Genomic DNA, 23,001 nt, shown 5'->3' with positions numbered 1-23,001 from the left:
AAAAATAAATGATAAGTGGATCATAGCAGAACTGCAAAGAACAATAAGCTCCGTCAGCTCTGAGGCCAGCACATACTCCTGCTGCAGAGGCTTGCTAACCGTCTGAGTCATGAATGAACACGAGGAAAAGTGTAATCTAACGCATCAAGGAGCGAGAAATGATGAGCAGTCCAAGAGAAACAAACAAAAAGAAGGAAACATTCTTGTTTCTGTGCTATATCTGGTCTGTGTGCATGGCTGTGTGTGTGTCTGTGTCTGTCCTGTCACAAAGTATGATCCAAAGAAAAGTTCCTAAGCCACTGAATGCTAGAAGGACAGAAAGAAAAAAAAAAAAAACAATGCTATAAAAACACAAACCCTGGAGCTCAGTCAGTCACCAATAGCTCAGTCACTCACCCCCGTTGTGTATCTGTGTGTTTGCGTCTGTGTCCCAGAGTCACATCTGTGATGGGCGCCACCAGTGTCACCTCTGAGCCTGTGCCACAACGCTGCCATCAGCAACTTCCTTGACTAAAAGTGGATTGAGTATTTTATAATTTTCCCCCACGGATGCACCCTGTTCAGTCAAAGTCACTTTTTGGGAGGAAAGGTACACAGAAACAGCCACAGTTTACCCAGCACGACAACGGTTAGCATTAAAGCAACCCAGGCAGCATGTTAGGGGATTTTTTGCAAAAGGAAGAAGAAACGGTGTTCATGCTACATTTTAATAGATGCAAATTTCTACAAATTTAACCCATTTGAGGACTGACGTCATCACACATGTAACACAGCGGCATGTGGAAACTGACTGGACGATAGGCGGTAATAAGTGAATTTCAGGCTACCTCCTGAAACCCAAAGTAATGTCATCAGATACAGGCTCTGCTCTATTCACTCCCCCTCTCCTCTGTTTAATAACCCCTCCCTCTAACCCTGCAGTGGAATGTGAAGTGTTTAGCTCCGCGGAGCTCCAAGGCGTGTCCAAACCTTGTTAACACAGGCCTCCGCACACTAGGAATCGCAGCCAAGCAGTTGCTAGCGCGATGCACAGCTCTTCTGGCAAGATTTCATGCTCTTTTAGGAGCGCAGCAAGATGGTGGTCATATTTTCTAAGAACTGTTTGGCACTTCCTGCTTCGTGCTCTGAACACGAAGAAACAACAAATCGATGGTTCGGGCTGGAGGCGCAGCTCAACAGCTGTCCTGTGTCCACATCATCATTCCTTCTGTGAAGTTTTATTGTATTTGTTTAGCATTTATTATGCTCGGGATACCCAGTTGAGCATTCATGCCCTTGTTCAGTAATAACGTGTTGCACAGTTACAGACATTGACGGCTTGGAGGCGCCTTGCGCAAACATCAATCTTTTGCTCTCGAATGCAATTTGGGGAAACAGAATTGCTGGTGGCTGAACCTCACGAACAAGGGTTTTGGGGGCAAGTTTTTAATGAAAGAGGAAGTTTCATAACCTGACAACACACCATTGGGATTTCATCATCTTCAACCCATACAGAAACAGAGACAAAAACAAAAACACACATACCAATTAGATGGTCCTCCAACCTACCATAATCATTTGGTTGTTGGCAGTCAGGCAAAGTGTATGAATATAGGCCTGTTCAGACCTTGCATTAAGATTCAATCTGGGTGATCTGATCTTGTAAAAGACAGGTGTGAACACCCCCGGGATGCAATGAGATCGCTTTTGTGAATCACATGTGTCTAGGTGTGTGTTTGCTGAATGGCACTAGTATTGTCAGACCCTACGTCACTGTTACTCGTCTGTCCATCCCAGCCTGACCGAAGTATCTGATTGGCCCAGTAGACTTACATCAGCGTGAAAATGGAAACCAACTTGTTCCACCCACAAATCTTATTTAGTTTTGGGAAATGAAGTAAATGAGTCCCCCATTACAGGTTTGTTGATATGATCACATCATGGTAATATTTGTAAATAATTGTTGGCATTTATTGTAACTTGGCAAACCGGAGCACATGGAACAGATGGTCGAGGAGTGGTATTAAGACAGTGTCAGGTTATTTATTGTATACGGGAAAACTGTGCTCCATGTGCAAACTTCAGCTTTCTGGCACTCCATGTAGGCTGACAAACATATTCTCAAAACATTCTGGTGTGAATATAAGCTTTAGAAGTAGCTCAAGGGGAAATCTCCACTCCTCTCCTGCAAAACTGCCCTATGCATTTTTTTTTTTTTTTTTTTTTGCATAAATCATGGTAACCAAACCTGGAAGGGGCAAAGAAGCGGAGCAGTTTAAAATGATAAGATGCATCTCATCACAACACAAACATCCCCTGCAGGTAGGCACGCCAAGAGAAAAGGAGACATCTGAAGTAGGAGGAGGAGACTAGAAAAGCAACTGAGAATGTAGAGAAGGAATGATTTTGCTTTTCTTTCTCCTCTGCCTTTAAACCCCCCCGGTTCTCTGAGGAGAGTTCAGTGAATTCATCATATTAAGAGCCCTCAACGGAGCAATACATGCAGCATGCCCACTATGGATAAAGCTCCCTTTAACAGATAGAGAGAGCGGCTTGGAAACTACGTTCATAGATATATTTGGTTTAATGACACAAGTTTGATCAATCTCCTATCTCTTGCGTGAAAATTAAGCAATAACCAGTAGATGGTTAGCTTAGCTTAGCATAAAGACCGGTCAACATTTAGCTAGTCTCTGCCTACAGCTTCAAATACAATCATACGTTTCTTTTTTCCAAGCCATCGCCTTGTGATGACTCAGGTTTGCCATTGACTTCGTCCTGAATCTTTATGCTAAATGAAGTCGCTAGCGGCAACGAACACTGAGTGGGATGTCGTTCATATCAGATGGAGAGGAGATATAAAACAAGAGCAAGAGCTTTCTGCGTCTGACCTTTGAACTTTATCATTTTGCTCGCTTCTGTCCTTTCTGCTTCTTTTTAGGTGCGCCGATTCGTGGAACTCAACAGCCAATCAGAGAGATCTCATCGGCGATAACTCATTCCGCTGCCAGTTCAACATGCTGAGTCGGCTGAAAAGCCGCCACAGAGGTAAAACTAGTGCCAAGTGTGCTAGTTTTTCTGATGAAAACATATTCTCCTAAAAGCTTTTAAAAGTGAGTTCTCCCCGACAGCCTGACACAGAAAAATGGGTGACCGTTGCTTCGGGGTGTCATGGCTTTTAGAGACGAATTAATGACTATACTGCCTAGTTACCTTAAACTATTAGAATACTTACTACCAGCAGTTAACAAAAACCTAGATATTATTAAAAAAAAAAGGTCATGTTTATAGGTCTGAAACAACATTTAGAAGCACTTCTCCCAATGGATGCAAAAATCTTTCCTTTTTTCGTTTTCTATATTTCATTATGTTTCCCGTTTTCTATTTCCCCTCTTTTCTCTAGCCCAAATCTATCTCCAACTTCTATCTATCTCAAGCAGATGTGTCCGGGCATTTGAGGGGAGTTCTGCTCAAGGTTACTTCTTTTTAAAAGGAATTATTCCCATTGCCGTTGTCGCCTCACTGCTTGCACTGGAAGTTTCAGGCTGATTTGGAGACTATTTTGATTCTTTTTTTGCCGCAAGAAAAATAAAACTGAACTGGAAGTCCTGATTATTTCTGCAGAGCATATATGTCTGTAGTTAAGTGTGTCCGTCGGGGCCTAGGCAACGCCACATCAATGCACAGTTGCTCTGTCTACGACATGCATATGTAAACACAGGGGCTTACACTTGCACACATGCCACAAGGCTACAAGGCTTCAAAGCTCTCGACTCGGCAGCTCTGCAACTCTCTACGACAGCCCAGAGGTCAAAAAGCTCATCACATAAACTGCAATCCCTTCCCACACACACTCGCTCACTCCACAGCTAAATATTTAATCTGTAGTGGGAAAAACAATCAACACTATTGCGGCAACGAGCACTTCTTCTGATAAACACACACATGAAGACAAATATTGCACACATGCAGGTCTGCGACTGTTGACTTGACCACATGAGCGCAGTGGCCCCCGGATCTGCACACGCTTCACACACATCTTGCCTAATAGACCCAGAGCATCTGTTTGAAATGTTATTCTGCCACTTCCTCCTTTTTGGGCGAGGCTTTCTTCAGTCACAAAGCTTTAAACAGTGTGACTGCGTCCATAACCGACTGACCTAGGGATAGCTATGCAGGAGCAGCCTCTGTTTTCTCTTCCTCCCCCCGTGTGCTCCACTTCTGCAGTCCTCCTGTGCCGTTCACTCCCTCCTCCCTCTATTCCCCCTCTACTCACGCTCCGCTGTGCCCTCTTGTCACTTGGCCACTGAAGCACAAGACACCTTCACGGAGCGGCGGTAAAGTGCTATTATGTGCATTATGGACTACCAAAAAAAAAAAAAAAAAAAAAAAAAAAAATGTCACGCGCACCAACGGAAAAGGCATCACCCCCTTCTGCTTTCTGCCCTCAGACTTTGTGGGTATCAGGCAGGCATATGGACGCACAAAAGTAAAAGAACATGCACATTGAGCTTTGTAGATTTCATAGGAAAGAAAATCACATCATAGATAATGTTCAAAAACACTACGAATGTAGAGTAGGGGTGGGTATTAGCAAGGACTTCATGATACGATACGTATCACGATGCTTGAGTAACGATGCGATACATTATTGCAAAATTATGATATTTCGATATATTGCAATATTTTACATAGTTCACTGAGAATTTTTAAAAGCAGCTTAAAATACACATTGCATATATGTACATCATATGACAGTGACAATTCAATCGACAAACTGAGTTAAAAAACAATATTAATCCAAATGGCCCATTTCTGACTTCTTCTTTTAAAATCGATACTAAGACGTTCAAAATCGATGCTGTATCATTTTTCCCACCCCTAATGTATAGGCATAAGGAATCAGTCAAAATATGACAAAAGTGCCCAACACAGTCCCCTAAAGGCCTAAACACTAATCTTAATTGATACCAACCTTATAAACATTTAAAAATAACTAAAGTAATAAGCAAATTGTATTCATTCTGTTATTGAATTTGATTTTAGTTGATTGAATGAGTAATAGTCAAATTTTGAGCAAAAAAGGACACATCCCATCTCAATCCCTGCCGAGCTGATAATTTCATCCAGTCACCGTGACATCCCACCATGCTCCATCCAGAGACATCATTTCTTTTGTGTCCCAGGTTGGTGCGCGCGTGTACATGCAGTTCTCCTCCATTTCTTCCTCTCCATTTTCTCTCATCTCAGCTCCTTTGCCGTTTTTCGGCTTCCAGTTAATAACACCTCGCTTCTAGAGACTGCCCTGCGCTGCCCTGCGCTGCCCCCTTTGTGTCTACGGTAACGGCACAAGCCGCGTTCTCGGGATGTCTCCGCCATTTACAGAAACAAGGAAAATCATGAATTATCCAATTATAAACCCCGCTTGCTTTCGCCGGCTGTCAGTTGCTTTGATGAAACCATGACAACCAAATTCTCCTCACAGCGAGGGAGGCTCACAACTTCTTGAGGGTTAGACGACTGCAACATCCACTGTTGCAGTCGGCGGCAATCAAGCGCAAGGGAGGATCTCGACGCAACTTCTTTAATTGCAGGCCGCTGTTAATCAGCCGCAGCTAATTCAGTGCTTTCATGACGGGAGAGATTTGTGACGGACGATTTAGTAGAGTATGAAAAGTAAAATACGGTTTTTAGTTTTAGTTTGATTATAAGTTTTGCTATGGAGACGACACCCAGTTAATTAACATCCACACTGGAGGGGACACTTATCGCTCTCCACTGAAAATGCATTATGTAAAGATGCACTTGTCACTTATATCTGTACCGAAAAATGCCTTAAAGCTGTTGAGTGACGACAGCTAAGTCTTTATAAAATGCTGAACAAAAAAAAAGAGCATTTAGTAGACATAAAAAGGGGGTATAAAGGTGCTAAGATGTGAGGCATAGAGGGAAGAATCATGACACTTGTACATCAAATATCATCTAATATATCCAAATATCACATTTAAGCTACTGTATTTCATTAGGTTTGGTTACAGATTTTCTAAGATTTGGTTGAGATTAATCAAATCCACTGTCATGTACACCTTCCTGCACTAGTCAGGAGCAGGCTTCTGTGGGTTGTTTTTGGATCAAAACGCATCCACGCAGTCCTGATAAAGCCAATATCTCAATTTGAAAGGAATAAACTCTCTCTCTGTCACACACACACACACACACACACACACACACACACACACACACACACACACACACACACACACACACACACACACACACACACACACACACACAAACAGGTGTACGAGTAAAGATTTCTCAGCCTCACTAATAATCTACTGATAATGAGTGACTCTTGCTACTTCATTTGGACTATCCATTAGTAGGCCAGGCTAATGTATGCAGATGGTTAAATTACAACAGGCTGAATGAATTAGCTCCCGGAAGGTGCGAGCAGATTCGCACTTTATGTCGGTTTTGCCGGGTCACAGAGTTTTCGGTTTGGAGGTGCAATGAAATGACTTAAAATGTTTCATTATCGGCTCTGTGAGTGAAAGTGAAGGGTTTCCTTTCTCACTGATGAATGTGCGCAACATCGCGCGTTAGGTTCGGAGCCGGTCCATTCATTTTCATTCCCCTTCAGAAATAATGTCACACTTTGCCTCACGAGCTCTGCTACTCCCCTGAGGGACCGTTGACTAACAATTGTCTCATCAGTTCTTGTGGAGAAGATCAATGAGACATATAATTTGCGAAGTCGGACACCGCAGGTTCACAGATTCAAAGACCCTTCAAATGTGTCGCTTTCTCAAATATTAAGTTAATAATTTCACGGTCTTTTCTGGCCATTGCATAGCCAATTTTCTGCCAATTGCCAACAGCAGAAACAATACAAATTAAATACCGCCTTGCTCCATTCCCCGTAGATCTTATGTGAGGTCACACTTCCCTACTAGGCTAATTCATTTCCTCTTGACAGTACTCTGGCTGACAGCTGACCTCTCACCACATATAATATGTGATGGATTATTTTTCCAAATCACCTCACTGCAGCATTTTTTTTGTTTGTTTTTTTTACAGACAAGATCAACACATGCCTTGTTTCATGTTTTTGAGAGTCTCCCTCCCAGAAACCCTCAGGGGGAATGAGGTAGACGTGATCCGCTGCTAGAAATAAGCCAAATGCCTCACTTTTGTGGGAGCAGATCAGTGAGAGCCTGGCTCTCTGCCAGGGAGTAAATTGCTGGGTAATATCATCCCCCTGCGACGAGACAGATCAGTTGAGCACCCTGCGAGGTGACTGCGCACTGCTGTGCGATCACCCCGTCAACGCACCACACCAGCACACTAGAGTCTTCATTTTTCAGTGCGAATAGTCTTTTTTTTTTTTTTTTTTTTTTTATAAATACTTCAGCATAGATTACTAGTTTTTAAATTATTTAGCTGAATAATCATTAGCGCAACAAAAAGAAACTTTATAAGAAATTATTCAAGTCTTTTATGTCACAGAGGCTCCTAACAATATTTGTTTCAAGCTATTTGTGTCTAGACATAAGGATGTTATGTGTCTGAAGGAGACATTTTATGCTTTCTCAGCTTGTGACTGATTTTCAATACATTTTCAGACTGAAGCTGTCTCTTTGCAAACCTTTGTTGCTTGTGGACCCTTTCCATAAAGGCACTTCCAGACCAAGAGCTCCCCCAAGAGCTACACATCTCAAAGGCACCACCAGTCACTAGCTGGCAAATGGTTTAACAAAGTTATCTAGTTCAGTAAAACAATGCTGCATGCAGCCTTGATAAAACATGGACTTCATGGTCACATTGTTCCTCAGTGGTTCGTTAAATGCAGTTAAATGCAGATAAATGTTTTACCAATGAACGACTAATTGCAGTCGTCTGTGCTGCATTCTTTGAACTGAACAATCAATGTACACTTGAGCCCTGGATGCATCACAAAAGAAACTTAAGAACTACAATTGTTCAAAGTTGCTGCAGTGTGAACGCACAAAGTACAGAGTACACTGCTCATGTTACGAGAGCTATGAAAGTTATTTCTGTTTGAAAGCATCTACTGAAGCAGTATTGTCTTGAAATCTCATGACCATGCTTGACCCAGGTCTATAAATGGCGAGCCATTTTATTGAATACAAAACCACCATTCTCAGATAATTTAATCTGAACATATTTGTAGAAGATAATAACATTGAAATATGGAAATCAGTGAATGGAGAAAATGGGTTTGGCTCTCAGCAAAACAGCCAGATAAAAAAAAAAAAAAAACAGGCTGCAACAAAAATCTGGGCTAAAATCATAAGCTGCCAGTGTGCCTTAGCCCCCGCAGCCACCCGTAGCATCATGTCAATGGATCCAAATAAAAATATCAAAAGACAAAAGCCGAATTACCGGCCAAAAAATACGGCTTGACTTTTACAACACAGAAAGCCAGAGAGAGAGGAGAAGGTAGAGGGCTCATTAGCGCCTTGGTGGTTTTCCCCAGGGGCAGAAGCTGATTTAACCTCACTACCACCTAATACAAACACCCAATTACATACACACCATCATGGGGACCATAACGTCACTGCTTTAAAGCTTGTGTCATGATTTTATAGAGTTTGACCAGCAAGGACCGGTACTCTCCTTCCCTCCGTTCCCTGTCGCTGCCTCAATTTTCTACCTCTGACCCCTCCCCCTCATCTACCACCCTCCATTCTTCCCATTAGTTCTGCTGGAGCCAGGTAACTCCCATGGCTAGAGTAGATAACAACAGCCATTATCAGATTCCCAGCATTTAAACTGTGGCTCAGTATTGATCGCTCTAGCGCCTGGTTACAGCTGCCCTGTCTGCGCGGTGCCACAACGGTCTGGGGCCGAGGTCTACAAGGTAACATGAGGTAATATTTGAAAAAATGTATTGAATTATTCACACCAGATTCAAGTCAAAATCCATTATCTCACAATCTGCATCCATACGAGAAAGCCAACACCATCACAGGATAATCCATATAATATCCAGCAGCTTGTGTGGAGAACATCCTAATTAAAAGCATTACATAAATGATCAAATTACTGCAATGCTTTCAAATCAATTATCACAACATGTACAATCGAAGCTCTGTCCTGGCCTCAGTCATATTTTGATTATACAATTAGGGATGTAGCAATCCATTACGCTGCCTCGGTAGCCTTGACCTTATGAGGATCTGCAGAGATGTCACCAATCCAGTTTCTTTTTCGGTGTCAGGGTTTCTGTTACCAGCTATCTTTGTTCTGACATGACAGGCCGCTAACTGTTTTAGTGACACAGCAATCTCTGGGCGCAAGTTATCTTACATAAAGATGATTGAATGGCAGGGAGGTGGACAGATATTAGATTTCGGGAAAACAGAGAACTGGTATTGGATTTGGAAGCGATGAGCTCATCGCGCCATGCGACATTTTCTCCTGTCCAAGACGCTTTTGCATGGATACGTCGTTAACACAGGACGCCTTTGTCCTTTTCTTGCCGTCAAATTTTTTAATGACTTTCGACCCGCGTGCCACTTGTGTGCCAACTCCTTTAACCGAGACACCAGCACACTCAGCTCCCCCTCAGTCACAGCACATTGTTCCGAACTGAAAGAGAAGACGGCAGGCTCTTTAGAGATTCTTCCCCTTGAGAGCGAGGGCAGAGAGCGAGAGAGAGAGAAAAAAAGGAGGCTAGGAGAGGAGGAACCTTTCCTTGTCCTCTGCTACATAATCAGACAGTAATAGTGTACAGGGAGAAACTGGATCACGTTTCAGGGCTGGACAATAAAGAGCAGAGGCCTAACAGGAGGAGAAAAAAAAAAGGGCTGACTCAGTGAGCTTAAGTGTGTTTCTGTACGTGCCAGCTTGCCTGCATTGGTTCCTGTACAATGTGTTACCTTGTAGGCAGACCAGATGAGGACATGCACTATGTGTAAAAAAAAACACTATGACCTTATTCTATTGGCACTGCACGCAGCAGCCAGACACTCGCTCAACAGCCCCACTCAGACAGTACCCAACACATTAGACTGCACCCGGCCATTACCCTCGGAGGGCTGTCATTGCAATTGCAAAACGACACACACACACACATGTCCAAGGGCCGGACGCGTAAGAGGTCACCGGCGCTTTCTTTTCCAACAGTCTCCAAATTAAGATTCTTCAGAGGAAAGATGAAATAAAACCAAAGAATCCTAATCTAATTTATTAGACTGAACACTGAGCCACATTTGTGCGTTCGTGAGCGTGCGTCATTGTCCCCGAGATGCCACGTACCTTGACAGAAGTTGTGTCTCCATCCTCGGCAGTGCTCTGGCCATTCTGTCAAGAAAGCAGATGTGACAAACAGTCAGCGTGCGTGAAAGTACATGCATAACAAGTGGCTGTGCGAGGGAGAAAGAAAGGCAGAGAAGCAGGGGGAGATACAAGAGAATATTCTTAAAGACCGTGTGGGTGGGATACAGTCCACTGTATCCAGCACTTTGCTCCTCTGCTGGCAGAACTAATAATCTCAGGCTGACACACAAATGTACATCCTTTGTCGGATCTCCAGAAGGTAACTCTTATTGGAAAGTGTAATCATAGTCATTTGGAAAACAACTGCATGCCCATGGCTGGCAAAAGTGGGCGGCTACCTTTTATCGTAAAGTGCCTCATTGTGTTCACAAAGGCAGAACGAGGGAAATGGTTAAGTACTGGACGGGGATGACTTTGTGATACAACTGTGGTGTAATTTTTAAAAAGCGGGGACCATTACAGTGTCAAGTTGTGTTAGCATCACTTGTCATTACCTATTTAAAGTCCACAGAGGCCAAACAGCCACTGCTGCGGAAACAAATAAGACAGATTCTCTAGCTGACTCATTGCATTTAGACATGTAGTAACACTACAGACGTGTGGATCACATTTTGGAAACACAACACCTTTACTAGTTTTCCTTTTTTTTCCCAGTTTTGCCCTTGGATCCTAAAGGCCAATTATACTGAGAGTACAACTAATGCTAATGCTCAAAGTCCAGAGATCCAAGGCCGAGTGCATTACAAACAAATAGGGATAAAGAAATGAAATGAATAATGTTATCAGTTACCTATGTGAAAACATGCGTCATTGCATCTCGGCACTGACACACAGCTATTTATCAAATACTAAACTAAATACTGCAGTACTTAACGAAACCTCCATATTCACAGTTTCCATTTTCAAGGAGAAGAAGCAATTTGACAACTCAACGCGATCCATACAGGACAGAAATGGTCAATGAGTGCAACCGGGCAGAATCGCCGTTCGTCACAGGCTGCTTCATGGGAACGGAGCCCGTGATAAAGTCTTTCATATCCTTGTACTTTGTGCCAAGAAAAGGGGTGCTTAATATTTGAGTGATGCTGAAGTGGCGTCTCAGCAATTTAGTCTTGCACTTACACACATATGGATAAGGGAGGATTTCACACTGCAACCTCTGCGCCTGAGAAAAATCGTGCTAAAAAGTCTCAAAATTGCAGTTCCGCAAACGGCCACTTGAGGCGCACACAAAAAGCAAGTCAATTCCCACAGACCTGCTTAAATTGCTCAAAATCATGCATTGTTAATAGTGTGGCCCTCTTGAGCGGCCACTCACACTTGGGCAAAGGCAGACACTGGTGATAGCTGGAGACGCCACACTGTGTTTTAAAACTGCTCTTCAGGGAACCTGTGGGTGACCTCATGGACAGTTCATCCATCTCTGAACACAGTCAGTGCTGCAGCTACAGAAACGCTTGATTCTCAGCTTCACAAAATACCGAATGGTGTCTTGGCCTTTTCATGAGAAATAATGGTGTAGCACATTAAATAAATAACTGATCAAAACCGAAACCAGTGATCAAGGAAACATTACTTGGCTAATGGTGAGAACAAACTAAGTACCCTCCCTGTCGCCTTTCCGCTTTTTTCTTTGTTTTTCCATTACAGAGGGCCGGTCTTGGCCACTTCCTCCATGCCCTGTTCCTCTTCCCTCAGAAGGCACAGAATAAGACAGGCAGTCGACACAATGACAGGCAATGGCCTTAACAATCAAACACTAAGCAGAGGGGGCGCAGGGTTTGCAGGCAGCGACGACACGGCCACTTTGCTAAGCTATTGTGTGCTGAAGGAAACGAGACCCTCTGAACAGAAAGTATACAAACTCAAATCTAGTTTACGGCGCAATTCTTCGCCGCTCTCAAGACTGCACGTACGTCCCTATTCTCTGCTTTTCTGCGACGAGCGGCAACAACAAAGTGGATGGTTGCGCTACAAATGCAGGCACGTTTACAGACACACAGTTCATCTGGTTGGACTTTAATCGAGATCTCATGGGAGGGAATTTAATTTAGCCAAGCTGAGCCAGTCATAAAGGTTGCAAGAGTCATAATGTGACATGGCATTGGAGAAATGGAAGCAATTTAGCGGCGAGGTGGAGTCTGAAGTCGACCGCAGATGTGTTTAAGGAATGATAATAAAACAAAACAAGAGGAAATGTGTGTTGTAAATGGACTTTTTTTTCATCTCACTTTTTTTTTTTTTTTTTTAAATTTAGCCATCTATGGTTAGCCCTGATTAACCCCGTAGGTTAAAATCCTGTGGCAGGAATCCTAAGAATGCAAGTGTAACCGAGTTTGGGAGTGTGGTCAGCATTGTTTTCTTGGCATTGCTGCTCAACACATTTTCAACCTCATTAGCTCTGCATGGCTGATCCAAGTGGCCCAGTTAATGGTGCCTTCCGTCCCCTGGGCTCCCTCAATGAGAGCGCAGGAAAGCGCGCGCACACATACACGCACAAGTCAAAAACATTCACAAACTAATGTGACTTCCAAGTAAAGTGAACATACATATGCATGTACAACGAAACAATCAATATGCGCAAATTCAACTGCGGATATCTGCAGGCTGAAAGCATGCCGTGAACAAATTTACACTCCGTCCTATTAAGCGAGCCCGGCAGCAGAACTTAAGGATTTCTCTCAGGACTCCCATATGATTGGGCACAGTACACAATGCCTGATGATTGGTGTGTGTTTGACAGATAGGTTCTTAACAGCGTGATTATAGCAGTGACGCCCTGTAACTAGGCAACTAAGACATACAAAAACCATTCTTTTCATTTTTTCCTATCTCCGGGTGCCTGTAACACGATCTGACCACATTTCTCGTAATCTCATCAGCCAAGCGAGTGCTAACAGCTCCATCACAAAGACAGAAAAAGAGCAAGAGCCGCTTCTACTGTTTTTTTTATTTATTTTTTTTATTATTATTATTATTATTTTTTAGCGTGAATCTCTCAAACAGTCACAGAGAGGAGAAAGTGCACCACATCTCACAGTCTTGGCTTTAGTGACTGATTAACTTTTCAAAGTCAAGAGGAACGAGAACTCACTTTCCCGAGGCACGTATCATGAAAAGGGTTGTGTTATCACATGCCCACCCAGCACTCCCTTCACTCCCACACCAGTGCTCAGGTGTTCCGTGGGTCACACCCAGATTATCTGCAGCTAAATCCACGAGCACTAACACACACACACACACACACACAACAAAGCATGAGTGTTAGCTAACTCGCAAACCCACACACACTTGCAGCCACTTAAAAAACAGTGTGTTGCAGACCACGCCTGCCTAGCAAACATGGCACACATTCCATCTATTAACCCTGCTTCTTTCTGTCTCCTTGGCTTAGGCAACCCTGCTCATAAGCTGTGGCTTGCACCCTCCTGGTCTGTATATATATACAGTACATTCCCTTTTACTTTTCATCTAATGGTTGAAAGGTAAAAGAGTAAATTAAGTTCGGGCCTATTTGGGACCACAACTGGACTGAAATACCACTGACTCCAGAGTGAGAAGTACATTTTAATTGGAGGGAATTCTGTCAACTTTTAATACATTGCGGATCACCTCACCTGTCAAGTTTCCGACGCCAACAGGCACAAAGTGGGCATATCCACTACACAGTGAAAGGAAATGCTGACAGTTGGTTCTTAAGGGAGTATGGAATCATTCTGCACATGAATATTTGCAGGCAAGGAAGAAGATTTTGGGGCGCCGGGAGAGTGAAAGCCCCGTCATGTCCAGTTGGAAAGACGTTTCTCGTGAAAACACCTTAAACAAAGCAACTGTAGTGGTTTTAAACTGGCAACTAAGTGCAAACTGTCTGGTCACAGTTGCCGAACCTCATCTTTGACTCTATTCTCACAACTCAAGTGGCTCCCACGACTGAAACGAAGGAACAGGAAGTATTGGCCAGATATCTGTTATCTGTTATTTGGATATGCACTGGCCACATGGAAATCCCCAAAACATCTGCAGTGGCCCCCCCACAGGCCAAATCATGTGACGACAGCCGACGGGTTCCTAGACTGACCTGTATGCAAGGAAACCGTTTGTGAAGCGTGTCAAATGCCATCAAAGAATATAGGTCTATATAAACCCAAATCTCATATTTGAGTGCCCCGGCATACACCACAATATTTTATGATTTCCCGAAGCAATTAAAAGAACAAATTAAGTACGCAGCTGCTTTTGGCCACCCACTTTTGTGATTTTATTCTCTTGCTCCTGATTTTTACGTACCGCTCTTCGCCTTCCTAATTGCCCCTCAGGGATAAATATTTTTCCGGTTCTGATGCTGATAAGTAACATCTATGTTTCAGGATCTGTACTTACGAATTTGCTCCACATAGCACACCTGTACTAGATATGCACAATACATAAAATCGGACATAAGCATGATTCAGAAGTTTTGAAGGACCTGCCTTAACCAAGGTAGTAACAGTGGCCGATTCAGGTGTTTGTGACTCAGATGTGACAGGATAAGCATATTTGCTTTAGTGCCTTTTTATCGGAGATGATTCACCAATGATAAGTTCATTCACAACAGATGAGGAATCAAATGGCTCAATCAATTTGTTATTTCACTCGGCACATTTCATTCTTTGTGGTTTTGCTGCAGAATCAAGCACAAACGCTGATTTACTGATCTCTGTTCGTGACACCTTCTTGGCTCGCAAACACAAGCACTCACATAATGAGCGACGGAATTCTCGTGAGCTGGTGTATGCACGGCACGAGTTGGGCTTTTTAATCTCCCGAATGCTCCCGAATCTCCCAGTCCAACCAAAGAGAGAGTGCCTCTGTCCGTCCCATCTGTCCCCTACGACTGTGGACAGAGTCTGTTTCTCCATTTTTTATTTTCCCATCTCCCCAACATGTTCACTCGCACGGCCCACAGTCTCACTCACACTTTGTGCACAATCAATCTGAACCCTGAGGCGTCTCTCACTGCCATCAGGAACCAAAGTGTGCAGCTGGGTGGTAGGCTGGTGACAGAGATAAATGGCTAAGATCCCAATCTGACTGGCACTGATCTGTGTGATCCAAATCGTTACATATACAGGATTTCGCCGGATGATGCTGGAACGTAGAGGCTAGGATATGTGACAGGCCATGCTATATTTTTATCGAAAATCTGACAAATTTGCTTCACAGTGTTGTGACTATTACACGGACCAAAGGCCATGTATTTTCACAGAAGCAAACTTAGCGCTCTTCGCAGGCTCCGCACCACCATCTGTTCGGCTGCGATATGCTACTCAGCCAACTCACACGCTGCCGAATACTGTAAATAGTGGAGTCTGCTGAGCAAACTATGTCCTAAATGACCTAAAGTTCTCCTCTGTGTATGCCGGGCAGGTTTTTTAATTAATCACACGTGCCACTAATTTTATCCCGCGCAACTAGTGTACCAAGTGAGTAATCAGACATCTCTGTATCCTTGAACGTAGTGGTGCTCTTCGCGTTGACGGTTTCAAGACCCATGCGCTCAGTTTAAGGAGCAAATTTGGGTTCTGAATGCAAAACCCCTACCATTTTCCCACTTTAACCTTTCAAAGTTCAGCCTCCACTCCCACCTAATCAGAATGATTACACGGGACGAGGAATAGGAAAATTAGCCTAATGTTTAACAATCACGCTGATCCCTTTCGAAGCTGATGGATGGCATTGTTAAACACTGTGCTCAGAGTTATTCATTAGCAAAATCGGCTACGCAAAACACATGGATATCGCGTGCTCGCTTCACCTGATTAATTGGCACACAGATTCAAATGAGCCAATTTGTACACAGCCTTGAAGCAAGGGATGGGGGGTGTGGTGGGGGGCGCCACTGGTTGCTTCCACTATCATATGTATACACTCATCAGAAGCATAATGTCGCATGTTGCATATTCATGAGGAGGGAACCAGTCTGCGGCTCAAGGAGCAACTGAAGTGTTCATGAATACATTACAATCGAGAGGGGTCTGGGCACAAACGTCCCTCTCATTTTTACTATAAATGTACGATCTCTGAAGGGCTTCGAGATCTTTCATTAAAGTCCGTACTGGAGAGTGTCCCCCCTCTAACAGCTGAGGCATCAACAAACATCTCAGGGAAGTTAGTGGGAATAAAACAGCCTTATGCAACAGATGACAGCGGGAAGAAGATGCAGTGACAACATTTAAGGTAATCAAATTCAGACACATCACACTTTACCTGATCAGGATATGGGTTGTGAGCTTTATATGATCTATTTCTTACCCTTGTTTTTGTCTTATCCTTAGAAACCACTTCACAGGTGAGAAATGGAGTTTCAATCTGGCGACAGGTTATTAAACCTCTCTTCTTCCAGAGCCAATTGAGGGCTCTCAAATGAATAAGTAATAGTGGAACATGTCCCTGTTGGTGGAGACTGCTAAATCATAGCCTGGATTTGGCCCTGGCAGGATTGTTTCCAGGAACAGACAATCAGTGAGGGCTGAAAAGGGAAACTCACATGCCTTCTGGGAAAATGGACAATCCGTCCATCCCACTTTTATTTATAATTCAAAGCTCAGTTATATCATTAATTCAAACGGCATGCACACATGTGTGCTGCCAACAAGCGCCTGCTGTTTCAAACGACTTCACTCTTCACTTTGACTTCTGAACAGCCGCTGTGGGCACGCTGCTTTCACGCACACGCACGCACACACACTCACACACACACATACGCACACGCACACACGCACAAAATACAATTTTAATTGTTCCTGACGGGGGTGAAAAACCGACTTGACAAACATGCACGTATCGTTACCTCCGTTTCCAGTTGCACCAGTTCCATCGTGGGCCATGGCTCCGCGATTTGTGCAAGAGGCATTTTCGCAGGATTTTTTCAGTTTCCCCCCTCAGCTGCTCGAGTAAAGAATTCTCTCTTCAGATTTCTCGGTAACGCTCCTGTCAAGTGCAGTTCCGAGAAGCTTCTCGCTCTGGTCCCAAGTCCGGTAAGAACAGATTTATCAGCACTTCGCTCTCCGCACACAGAGGAAGACGCGCAAGATAAGAGCCTTACAAACACTCCCTCGGTTTGATTTCGTCGTAAACTGCCCACTCGTGCAAAAAAAAAAAAAAAAAAAAAAAATGTAATCCTGGTTGGGGAAACACCGCAAACACCCAAACACGAGTGTTCTCCCAGGTAAGCGCGTTGGCTGCACTGGATTTGGGTTTGACAAGCGGGAGGGAAGAGCGCAGGGGCCAAGAGTGTGATCCAAGCTCCTTTAATAGGGCTGTGCAGGAGTCTAATTCCACCTGAAGGAATTAGCCAGAGTCCGTGCTATCTTTGCAATCGACGTCGTATCAGATTTGTGCGCCTTCCCCCATTTGAGCTTGTGATTTCTCCCGGTCGGAACGGGAAGACTTCCCTCTGTCAGCCAGCCTCCCCGACGGTGTGCGATACGCGCAGAGACCTCGGTGTGGCTCTGTAGTACGAGCAGGCTCCAACTCGAGCTGTTATTGGCAGACTCCAGCAGGATTTTAATCCGGCCCCCTTTTTTCCACTCGGGTCTCGTCGCGCCATCGCCTGGCGGAGAGGCGAACTGCAAATACGTAATGCATCGCTGGAGCCTGCTGTTTAATGAACGGGCCTGCTTTCTTTGATGCTTTTTGGTGCAGCAGGAAAAAAAAAGAAAAAAGTTCATATCCTCTGCCTTCAAACAGAAACCTGGAAGTCACCGGCTGTTAAAAGCAGAGGAGAATCACTGGGTTACATCATGTCTGATGCAAACTGATCACAACATATGAACGAGCAGGGCAGTGCAGAGAGCAACAGACCTTCTCAGTCATGGAGTGGAACGGGTTTACCCCAAACTGTTGATATCATGCAAGTACACACCACTTCCTCCAGGTTTAAAAATGCCACACACTGTTGGAAAATTACATAACATTTTTTTTTTTTTTTGGTTACACAATGTAACGAATTCAAGAGAAGAGAAGAGAATAGGCTGGTTCGTATTAGAATGCAGGTCGTGACCGATGCTGTTTGATTCGGTCCGGACAGCGCTCTGATGCAGCTCTCTTTCCATTGACAACAGCTCTCACGAAGGTCCTTGTAATCTTCAGTAATATAATGCACCTCTAACACTTCTCTGCTCCATTCACCGCCGAGTGGATTTTGCTCTTGGCCAGCTTTGGTTACTATTGGCAACTGGAGGGCATACAACTGCCTTGCTTTGTGGATCCGATAAATATTTGATTCAAATTAAGATGAGCAAGGCATTTCACGGGAACAAAAAAAAAATTTTAAATGATGAATTAAGTGGAATGGGGAACGGCTTATGTTTTGGCGCCTGTCTTTTGATGAATGTGAAATGCTGCTGGTGCGCTGATAAAAGCCCAGTTAGCATGACAACCTGCCATTGCACGGCCTGAGCTTTGTGACAGGTTAAACACGCAGATGCAGGTTCAGAGGGGGACACGCTTTCATTTCTGTTTAACTGCTTTTTTTTTTTTTTTTTTTTTTTGGATTTTGTATCTGTGCCAGTAGAATGCAAGATCTCGTCTGCTGACGCAAGGCTGCTCCATTCATTCATTCCCTGATTCATTCATGTCTGAACGTTTACTGCGACCCTTTATTCATATATTTCCTGAATTAAGAATACATGTACGTACACGTGTCTGCTCACACGGGGATTGCAGCCAGAGGAAAAACGGGACATATTTATTCCCTTTTCTCTTTAAAGACCTTAGTGTCGACGTGCAATTTATTTTTCTAACAAATCCATACTGTCAAAGGGTGGTCAGAGGATGATATCAACCCTCCTGAGTTGAAGATAATCCATCATGCTCTCACTGTGCGTAATATACTAAGTCGCCGCTATCCCATCGATTTATTTCCACGATGGGCAAGCAGCTGCTAAGGGAAAGCTCATGGCACCTCATAATGCTTTATTGGTGTTTGTTACTCGCAGCCACTCGACGCGTCGTCCTTCTTCTCTTTTCTTTTCATCATCCCTCATTCTCTCCTGTGCCATTTTTTCTCGTCTATAATGCGCAGGGTAAACTGCCGTCCTCTCCTCTCACACCCTCTCCAAGGATAGCAGGGGATGGATGCCAACATTTCTCACTGTTTATGGGTCCTCCTATATGATATGATGCGACGCCAGACTTCCAGCATGAGGTCACGTTGACGGTGATTGGTGTAATAAAGGTAATTTACAGGAAGAACAGAACAGGAGATCTTCCACAAGGACAGCAAGGTATGCCAAGCGGCCTTAGAGTTTTGGAGGGCTCTTTTGAACGTTTCCGACCAATAATCAATAATCACCATTACTATTTCCACTGCAAGGGTCCTCTTCTCCTTTTTCTTGACGCTTCAGCGACGTCACAGGCGACTCAGATGACTCAGAGGTGTCTCCCATCCAGTGGCACCAGGGATACCCTACCACCCCCCCCCCCCCCCCCCCCCCCCCCCCCCCCACCCCCCTCCGCTGGAAACGAAGCGTCGCGGGAACCGTGACGCTTCGTTTCACGGCACCCTTGACATGGCACCCTTGACATGCAAGTACAGCTGAACAAGGCTCCGCCCTGACTCGTTTGTGCGCTGACGACGTTGACACGTGTTTGCTGGTTTGACATTAGCTGACCCGCGGAAGAGCAGACGGCTCCCAACACGAACAGGGTGAAAACGAGATGAACCGACGCGACGATGACACGGATGCTGTGGGGAAAGGGGGAGCGTGACGTGCAGAGGGAGGGCCAGTGAAACATGGCATGCAGCCCCCTGTACTGCTGCAGAGGGTGCAATCAAATGCAAATACGTGCGCTCTGAAGATGTGAAGTGGCAGTCGAGGTTGAAATAATAAGAAAATAAAAGCACAGTCTTCTTATTTCCTAATTTTGTATTAGAAAATGGAACAGTTTCCTTCATGGCGTGGTGACTGAACTGGGTGAAAGTAAATTCATTTAAACTGTGGAAAACTGTGTAAGAGATGAGATTAAATATGCCTTTAGTGATCCCCCTGCAGAGGAAATAAATTCATGTGACACGGTTGCCATATAATAAGAGAAAATCAGAAAATACACTGTACAATACAATACACTAATCGGGCATAACATTATGACCTAGGTCTCTGCTGTGCCTCCAAACTAGTTGTGACTCATCAGAGGGTGGAAGTGGGCCTTCTGAGTGGGCCTTCTGAATATGTCCTGTGGTGACTGGTAACAGGATGTTGTTGGTGGTGGTGGCAGTGGGGGATAAAAATAATGTAATGTGTATGTGTTCATACATGAACCTTTATATCAAATGTGTGCACACTAAATTGTTATCGTAAAGGCCCCGAAGCACCAACCAATTGTGAACTGTTCTGGGAAAAAATATAAGCTTTAGATGATTGCTCAGCGTTATATTGCCTTTCCAACATCGTGAAACATTAAATGCATCTCAAGCAGATTAAAATTCAGTTAATGCATGAAGCAAAAATTTTTAGTTAATCGTTGATACAACAGAGGCACCAGCAGGCGAGTCCACTTAAAGACGAGAACATCCTCGCGTTAAAGCGACGAGATACAGCAGGCATAGATTCACTGGCTAATGGACATGGTATTCCCAATAACAATATGTCTTATAGAGTAAATTTCATCTTCGTGTGCTTAATTTCATTTCTGACTGTGATGCTCGGGGTGTGTCAGGTTTCAGTAGAAGCACTTTAAGGCCTTTGGTGATCATTTATTTTTAAGTGAGCAGGGGCTGCCGCATGTCTGGGGCACAAGGAGAGCGGCGGCAAACAAATTAATTAGCTGCTCCGTAGTGGAGCAAGGGTAATTAGACTATCTCTGACGACTGAGTGTATAGCCGGAGAAGATGACAGTGTAATGGCTCAAAATCCACTCTGGCTGTGGGCCATCCAGAGATGATGAGCGAATGGCGTTATTGTATTTCAAACATCAGTGGAATTATCATCTGAAGCATCAGTGGAAATAAAGAGAGGAAATAAAGAGAGAAAGCAAAGCGGGCAATTGTTTTACGTCGCCGAACACATTTTTCGATTGTCGCTCGTTGATACAGTTTTGTTCCTCTTTGTCGCCAGGGTTATACTATGAAGTAACAGCCCTGCTACGTAATCTTGTAACTGCAAAAATGGGTGTGCTGTGGAGCGCAAACATCATGTTGAGGCATGAATTTGTTCCTCAGGTATTTGGGCTGCGCCTAAAAAGCAGGCCGAGCTGAGTGTCTTTCCAGGAAAGCGAGAGCAAGGTCAACACAAACACATCTGTTCGCTGATTTTTCACTGATTCAATCCACCAGAACATAATGGAACGTTTCATGCCAAGAGGTTGTATACGGCTGTTAGATTCTTTTACAGGCAGGAAAACGGAGAAAGCGAAGCATCGATGAGACGACAAATAAATGCGCTATCACATCACCAGAATAGAAACCACATTGCTGTACTGCACAAAATGAAAGGGGCAGTTTTTCAACCCACTGCTTTTCTATTATCCAGAATTCAGCGTGATTTGCCAGGCTAGTGAGAGTGATGTCTCACACGAGGATGCACGAGTACTTTCTCTCACTATTTCGGGAGGGGACATCTAGAAAATCAATAGTGATTTAGTCAGAGTCGATAATGTTATTACTCCAGTCTATAGTGCAGCTGCAGTCAGAGGGATTTACAGCGGAAGGCCTTTTTGTTTTTTTTCACTATATGAAATGATGTTATGTGATATGAGGGATGAAACAGATGTTAATCAGTCAGTCAGAAGACATTTTATTTTCAAAATCAAATGGCATGACGCATATATGCAGCGTGCACTGGGGGACATGGGGCCATTTTCTCCTGCTGACTTAGAAATTTTATTTTACCCCTGCCGCTGCCTCTTTCTCTTGCTTCAAAGAGAATGACAGCAGGGGGTGCCAGATATCAGAGGGCAGCTCTTTCATGATTGTAGCCTTTTCATCAGGCGCTGCCCTTTACTGCTGGGGAGCATTCAGCAGCAGCGTTTGTTGTGAATTGTTGTGAAAATGGAGAGCATCTGGAGTAGCTCACAGAAAGATGCAAGATTCATTCATAAAACACCAGAGTATGAATGGAGATCACACTGAATCAAAATGTGAGTGCTCTGACTCACGGTAACAAGTGGAGCATGATATTGATTTTAATAGAAGTAATAATTCAACACAATGGGAACTTTGCACCACAGAACCAGTGAGTGATTGACTATTTCTTTACCATAATGCTAAACGCTTGTGGAGAATGAGTAACAATAAGTTACAAAGTCTCATGGGGATTTTATTCTCCAAGAGGCAATATAGAAAAAAAAAGTCCATCCATTAAAATAATACGTATGTTCTTATTTTAGGTAAACTACCAATTCTCCCAGCATCTGTCTTGTACACACTATAAAAAATTCAGCTAGTAGAAATATTTTGACTCATTGCAAACTGTTCTGGGCACGAGCTAACTTGTAAACTAATGATCGAAGGCAATGTTTTCTCATTCTGCTTAAAGCTTAAAGGATGAAGTGGGAAACATTTCTGCAACGATTCGCAGCAGAGAGGGCTAATCAGTAAACTCGGAAGAGAGGATTAAGTCTGCTGCTGTGTTAACAAGTTACATTTTCTACATGTGGTGGTGACTTTTGGACTTAAAAGGGAATGGCGAGATGTTGACATCCGTAATGGTGGTAGTGAGTTAGGGGTTCACAGCCACG

At 43.8% G+C, this 23,001-nt stretch overlaps 1 protein-coding gene across 2 annotated transcripts in view; it reads right to left on the bottom strand.

Annotated features, from left to right (window-relative positions):
* rps6ka1 (ribosomal protein S6 kinase a, polypeptide 1) overlaps positions 1-23,001 on the bottom strand; it is a 48,441-nt gene that overhangs the window by 24,989 nt on the left and 451 nt on the right. Inside the window, exons 1-2 of one of the 2 annotated variants that reach the window (XM_047611943.1) lie at positions 17,114-17,779; positions 10,264-10,308 (exon numbers count right to left, since the gene is read on the bottom strand). In XM_047611943.1, coding sequence (XP_047467899.1) covers positions 10,264-10,308; positions 17,114-17,176 — 108 coding nt within the window. In that variant the 5' untranslated portion in view covers positions 17,177-17,779. Of the gene's footprint in view, positions 1-10,263; positions 10,309-17,113; positions 17,780-23,001 lie in introns of those variants that run through there. The other variant, XM_047611942.1, reaches the window with a different exon arrangement.

The sequence above is a fragment of the Mugil cephalus genome, chromosome 17 (genome assembly GCF_022458985.1).
Source record: "Mugil cephalus isolate CIBA_MC_2020 chromosome 17, CIBA_Mcephalus_1.1, whole genome shotgun sequence".
NCBI classification, from domain to species: Eukaryota; Metazoa; Chordata; class Actinopteri; order Mugiliformes; family Mugilidae; genus Mugil; species Mugil cephalus.
The sequence above is the reverse complement of the archived record's forward strand: the minus strand, read 5'-3'. Positions and strand labels throughout refer to the sequence as shown.